This window comes from Cornus florida, unplaced genomic scaffold, assembly GCF_030987335.1.
Source record: "Cornus florida cultivar Cherokee Brave unplaced genomic scaffold, ASM3098733v1 CherokeeBrave_3.0.0_Hap2_Chr03, whole genome shotgun sequence".
Lineage (NCBI taxonomy): Eukaryota > Viridiplantae > Streptophyta > Magnoliopsida > Cornales > Cornaceae > Cornus > Cornus florida.
The window spans coordinates 15,222,434-15,229,116 of record NW_026775573.1 but is presented as its reverse complement, the minus strand read 5'-3'; the positions used below and the strand labels follow the sequence as shown (position 1 = coordinate 15,229,116).

At 33.3% G+C, this 6,683-nt stretch overlaps 1 protein-coding gene across 1 annotated transcript; it reads right to left on the bottom strand.

The window, feature by feature from the left end:
- Nucleotides 1-2,208: 2,208 nt before the first annotated feature.
- On the bottom strand, nucleotides 2,209-6,378 carry LOC132299644 (ras-related protein RABB1c-like). The gene is made up of 7 exons (XM_059796395.1): nucleotides 6,230-6,378; nucleotides 6,002-6,136; nucleotides 4,459-4,598; nucleotides 4,286-4,368; nucleotides 3,217-3,421; nucleotides 2,981-3,049; nucleotides 2,209-2,489 (listed from the first exon to the last, which is right to left on the bottom strand). Exons 2-7 carry the CDS (start codon nucleotides 6,045-6,047, stop codon nucleotides 2,397-2,399), a joined length of 636 nt encoding a protein of 211 aa, XP_059652378.1. The 5' UTR covers nucleotides 6,048-6,136; nucleotides 6,230-6,378; the 3' UTR covers nucleotides 2,209-2,396.
- Nucleotides 6,379-6,683: the final 305 nt, after the last annotated feature.

The following is a 6,683-nucleotide window of genomic DNA, read 5'->3' as shown; positions in this document are numbered from 1 at the left end:
TGAAGTGAACATGTTTGTATCCCAAATCGCAGTTGCTCCTTTAGAGTCTTTGCGAATAACTTTCGGACAGTAGGTATCAAGTACCTTATAGTGGATGCGATAAATTACACTTATCACTTCCGATCCAGGTAAGAAATTATATCCGTGAGTCTGTACACGAAGACTAGCTGCTTCGTATATATTTCTATCCGTCAAAGATAGATTCAAACTAGGATATATATCAAAGTAAACCGGTCCATAACATAAACTGGTTTCCGATGCACCCATTAAAGAAGGGTGAAAATCTAAACACCTAGCATCCCTAAGTGTTGCTTGGATATAAGCATCCATATTAAATAAGGTTAAAGGTTTAAAAGCAATTTGAATTAAACCTACATGGATATACTTGTATTTCTTCATGTATCTCTGAAGATCACAAGGAGACAATAATTTAATTATTGTGTCCTTGTTACTCAACTGCATCGTCTGTTCCATAGTTTTAATTGCCCATAGATTAGCGATATTGAGCATTCCGATTTTGTAAATGCTTCTTGCATCTACTGGTGGAATAGTCCACTTGTTCAATTTATTTTGAACATCAGTAAATTCAATCAATTCTGAATTCTTAATCAATTCAGAATCCTGTGAATCCTGTTCTGCCATACTAGAAGATGGATTTAACATGGTTGTTAAATATTGTTAATACTTAAGATCTGTATAAAATAATCATTATAAAATTATGTAATGAACAGTAAGTTACTATTCTGTCGTCGTGCTGCTTAAGAGAGGCCCTATTACTCGTCTGTCAACGGTTTACTGAAAACAACGACCTGTGGAGCAATTTAATGCGAAAGTGGTCTAAAATTCTAACGCGACTTTTGGACGACCCATAATAAAATCTACTGATAAACAAGAGTTAAACAGATTAGTAGTCTCATTATCCGTTACATAATTATGTGAGTAACCAATAGACCAATTACACATATGCAAGTGTGGAGCGACAGACAGGCGAGGGTCGCTTACCACTCCTCAAAAATGATACAACCTAGACTATGAAACAATAAATGTCAATAAACCACTTCAATAATATGTGGAAAAAGTGAGCATAATGCCATGCTATCATTACTTCTTGATGCTCTGATTATCTATAGGTCTATGTAATATATATATGTTATAAGTTTTTTATATATTTTGGGTCAGAGGCCTAATTTGTCGTGGTTCTGCAAAATTTTAGAGGACCATTGCTCCAAGTAGGTCCCCCATTGGTTTGGACTGGCCCCTTGAAAGTTTGAATGCCTATGGCCCTAACTTTTATTTATTTATTTATTGATGTGTTCTGATACCTAACGTATTTGAGAGTTTTGACCTTACCAAATGTGGACGTCTCTGGCGAGATATTGAGTTCTTTTACGTTGGATCAAAAATTTTGTTATGTATTCCCTCCTGGACAGCATTTTGAATCACACCCAACAAATTGTTCCCTAAAGAACTTGTTGAGTTTGATTCAAAGGAGATTGATGGTCCTTTGCCAATGCAATTTTTGGACTTCCATGCCCTTTCAATATTTGTTTTTAAAACATCTTTTGAAATCAAATTTAATAATCATGCAAATTAAATACTCACTTATTTAAAGATTGGATGCAGAAAAGAAATACAATTAAATACTCACTTATTTTTGTAAAATTTCAATTCTTAATTAATTTTTTAATTTTTGTCGTTACATTTTGCGGGATGGGAAATATTTTGGAATCACTCTTAAAAAATATCCCCTCGTACATGTGAAGTTAGGATATAAAATGGAGCAGGTTTAACTCAACACTAAATTTAATTCGTAATTCACTTTTAAAAAAAGTTTGGATTCTAATTTTGAATTCAAAATCAAAATAAAAAATTGGGTGTATATTCTTTGAAGGATATCCGAAATTCAACCCTGATTCATTCAAATAGGAGTATATTTTATTCTATTTGGATTTATCATTTAAAAAAATTATATGGGTAGATCAGTTCGAATGCAATAAAATATAAAATTGAGTATGAAGTTTTTAAAAAAGTTAGACACTGTCGAAAAAAAGGTTGAAAAAAGGTCCATCCCTAATTTGCAATTGCATTGATTCACTAACTCACTGATTCAGGTTAGCACTCCAAGCTGTGCAGCAAGAAAGGGCAAAGAGATCTGAGAGTTGAAAAAATCTAATAAGTCATGAAGAATCCCAGTGGAAGAAACACACAGATTGAACAATTAGTAATTTCTAGTAATTAATATGGTTTTTTTCACATATTTGATAAATTTCAAGAGTCAAAAATAAACTGATGATTCGCTTCAAAACACAGAGAATATAAAATAAATAAAAAGGCCTAAAGTAGCACAAGTAAAGAGAGCTTAAAAATGTGACTGATTTAGAAAATGAGTTCCACTTTCAACTGCAACAGCCCCCTGCTTGAGAAGCTGAGCCATCTCTACCTCCTGCTGCCCCTGGGATGCCACCATATCCAACTTTTATCCCGCAAAACTGCAAAAAAAAGGCATAATTTTTAAGCACAAGCACTGCAAATCCTACCCATCAACCCATCAAAATAGCTTTTCACAAAGTAACAGGACAAAAGTTTCACTTTATGTTGCCAAAATTACGGACCACATCTCCCATGCAACTAGACTAGTAATCCGAAACCGAACTTTTCATGTTCAAAAACAGGACAGTTTATGAGAAAATGATTTCACTCATGTCCTCTCTTAGCATTACAGTGGATGCCACTTAACAACTGAAATATTTGTCTCACTAAAACTAGACAAGGAGAAAAGGGTAACCAGAAGTTACAGTTTTAATAGGTGAACCTCAACATGATTGATCTCAGGCAGTTGCTAATTTATGCTATATGATCATATACATTCCAAGACTTCAAATTTGAATTACCACTAATCAATTAAACCTCTTTTGGCCCACCTCACATTGAACTATCCAAATACCTGCAGAAAAAAAGAGAGAATAAATCCAAGGCATACCTCGTCTGATAGGTCAAAAACTCCATCCTGTATTTTCTTATAGATTGTTGAAGCTGTGTTTATAAATGCCTGCAAAAGCAAAAGAAAAAGGAAAGAGAGGGAGAGTGTCAGAAAGAAAAAAAGAAATATAAATTTTCTTTTTGATAACTGAAAAAAAAGATACATAAATAGGAAATGAAGCTTCAGTTGATAACATTTTTAAACATCTGTTAGCAAATAAGTAGCAAATTCATCACCTCCTCAACATTCTGAGCAGTTTTTGCAGATGCCTCCATGAATATTAAACCATGTTCCTTGGCAAACTGCTCTCCTTCCTCTGTGCTTACGGCCCTTCTGTGAGCAAGATCGCACTTGTTGCCGATAAGCATAATAGTCATGTTGGCATTTGCATATTGCCTTGCATCCTCCAACCAGCTAACAAGGTGATTAAAAGTTTCCCTCCTGAGAATTGGAACCGTTAAAAATATACTTTATTACAACCAGAGAGCCAGAGCCAAATCCCAACTACACCAAGCCAGTGAGACCAGCCCAAACAGTCAACCCAATCCATAGTTATCTATACCTTTCAATTGAAATGTGTACATAATTAAAAATTGGCCATGCAATAATAAATGAAAACACACACACACAGCCAGAATATATTAGATGATTCTGCACACTGGTATGCTAGTTCAACCTCTCTCCAGATGAGCAAATAGTTGACGACTAGAATGGCTTCTGTAAATTTGTAAATCATGCTGTCATTTCAGTAAAAAAAAAAAAAACTCAACATAATGAAGTGCCTATTATTTGTTTTGACTTGTACAACTATATGGCTCAACATAACTCCCAGCTCATTCATTATTGTTTAAAAATGCTCATTCCCTGTAAACACATTGGCAATTGAGTCTTCTCATAATGCATATTCTTCAAAACCTTTAGGATGGATGATAATTATTATTTTTTCTTCTAAAGATATAATGATGATAATGTTACTAAGAAAGAGACACATCATAAGACAATGTACTGATACAACCTCTTTTGTGGAAGGCAGTTAGGTCGGACAAATATAAAATTATAGCATAGAAGTCACTGAAAACAAATAATCCAAGAATTTTTTTAGAAGATTGTGAACAGCGAATGATCAATTTCCTTCTTTCAGTAGTATGACTAATGACAACTAAAGATGCAGAAGAACATACTCACAACTATATATGAAAGACTTTTTCCTAGTTTACATCCATAAAATGAGAAAAAAGAATACTTCTTTAGTTTATAAAAGAAAATGGCTTCATTAACTGTTAAAGATTCAAATAAGAATAATACCTAGTGATATCATAAACTAACAGTGCACCAGCAGCACTTCTGTAGTAGGAATTCGTAATAGACCTGAATAATTCTTGACCCGCCTGACATAGCAATGAAATGATGAAATATAAATGTGCATGAATGTAATACAAGTCAAATAAGGAAAGAGAAAAAGAATAGAATAAACCAACCGTGTCCCATATTTGCAGCTTTATTGGTTTGTTATCAATTGTGATCATTCTGGCCCCAAATTCAACACCGATGGTTAAGTTGTGAACGGGCTGAAACCGTTTGTCAGTGAACTGCAGAAGAATACATGATTTTCCTACTCCTGTGTAACAAAGGATCAAACTCACATGAGTTTCAAATTTTCTTCCATCATTCGTTACTTCAACAAAAACATTTATAAGTGGAAGTCATAATTTGTAAAGATCTAATATGAGATAATGGCCACTTGTCCACTGCCATCATGATCATTATTCCTTTTAAAGCAAAAGAGACTAATTCAATCAACTTCCAATATGCTAGATTTTAGACCACTAGAGGACATATAAGAAGTGAAACTTCACCTAATATTGGGGAAAACAAAATGCTTCACCTTTACCTGTTGCCTTCTAAAATTATTTATGTATAACACACGTCCACTGGAACCCTCCCGGTTAAGAGACTAATGAATTTCCTTGGCCAGGGGCGAAAGTTAGAAAATTAATTGAATCTTTTGATTGTATATAGTCCAAACTAAGTAATTCCATGAAGCTATCTTACAAAGTAAAGTTACTTCCTACTCTTTACAAACCTTTTCCTATACCTTTTGAAGTTAAATCTTGGAAAGACAATAGAAGAGGAGCGTAGCTAACCCATTTAGTAGCTTGAGTGGTATCTCCGACCACCCTAAAGGGTCAAGTCCTGGTTGGGATATGGGCGATACATATGTAAGAACCATCTCTTACAATGCAACATAGTTATATCACAAAATGCAACACCCATGCAACAACTTTAAAAAAAGTTATGAAACACATCTATATTGAATATACAACACCTGTGCAACATATCACATCGTGTTGCATCGTTATAATACCATTAAATCAAGAATTCAACACATTTAGGCAGTTGTTTGATTTTCAATTCAAAGTTCTCGCAATCATAATTTAAAGTTGTTGCATTAGGCAAGCGATAGGCATAAGAAAAAAAATGACACAGGAAAGGATCCTGGTGTGTACACGAAATCTTTAGGTAAAAAAAAATCTACCCATGTTCTAATTTTCAGTAAAAGATAAGTAAAACTTGGTATCTTAAATGCTTCCTTTGGGAAACTTATCTTATCCTTTTACCAACCTTCTTTCATATGCAATAATGGCACAAATTTGGTCTTTGCACACACTATGCTGAAACAACATAATATATAATATATAGTTACCATTGCAAAGAAAGCAATGAATAAAGGTTACCAACTTGACTCAATATAACAAAACTTGCACACAATATAATGTGATAAAGAAGTACACCATAACATTAAATTTCAGTTGTTCAATGTATGAAAAAGATCAATACACGCGTTATCTATCTTGTGCGAGTATGTCTCCTGAATCATCACAGTTTAGGTATATCAAAGTTGCCACAAAACTCCTTAAGATCTAGAGAAACACACATATACAGTGTGGATACGAATATATAAACTCTAAAATCTGTATTACACAATAAAATCGAAAGTAAAGGAATTGAGATAAAGATTACCGGTATCTCCTATGACAATGTGCTTGACGAGGTAAGCGTAGGACATGGTCGCTCAGATCTTTGTTTTGCTTCAAAATAACTCCGAAATTGAGAAATTCACTGATCAAACTATACAATTGCGCTTTTGAACGAGATCTGATCAGACAACGATGAATGAATTTAAACAAAATTAAAGGAATATATAAGAAACTATGAGAGAATAAGGATTCTCTAAATTATGAGACTTACAGAAGGAAAAGGAGAAGGTAGAGAGGTTTAAGAAAAGCTTTGTAATTTGAAGCGGAGTTAACCTCCGCTCTTCCTTCTTTTCTTCTATATATATATAGAGAGAGAGAGAGAGAGAGAGAGAGAGGGGGGGAGGGGTTTTGTTCTTATCGAGAGGAGTGTCGCACATCTGATTGGCTGAGAAATAATTATCGTGTTTTTTTTTTTTTTTTTTAAATTATAAAACTTTTAACTTTAAGATTAAATTACTTTTTAAAATTAATTTTTTTTTTCTTTATGCCTAATAATCTTCTTTCTTTTCTTTGTTAAATGTATTTAACTTTAAATTTTTTTTTCTCTTTCTTTCTTGATCGGATATATATGGCTATACTTTATTCTTTATTTTTGTTTACTTGTCTTATATATATATATATATATATATGTTCCACTTTGATGAATTTTTTATTGAATTTTATGT

What these genes read in the sequence shown, in the direction of transcription:
- LOC132299644 (XM_059796395.1), bottom strand. Translation starts at nt 6,047, where the DNA reads ATGTCCTACGCTTACCTCGTCAAGCACATTGTCATAGGAGATACCG. An exon ending in AGCTGCAAATATGGGACACG is followed by an intron (nt 4,369 to 4,458) that starts GTTGGTTTATTC and finishes TTGCTATGTCAG; the next exon opens with GCGGGTCAAGAATTATTCAG. An exon ending in TTTTTGACCTATCAGACGAG is followed by an intron (nt 2,490 to 2,980) that starts GTATGCCTTGGA and finishes TTTTTTTTGCAG; the next exon opens with TTTTGCGGGATAAAAGTTGG.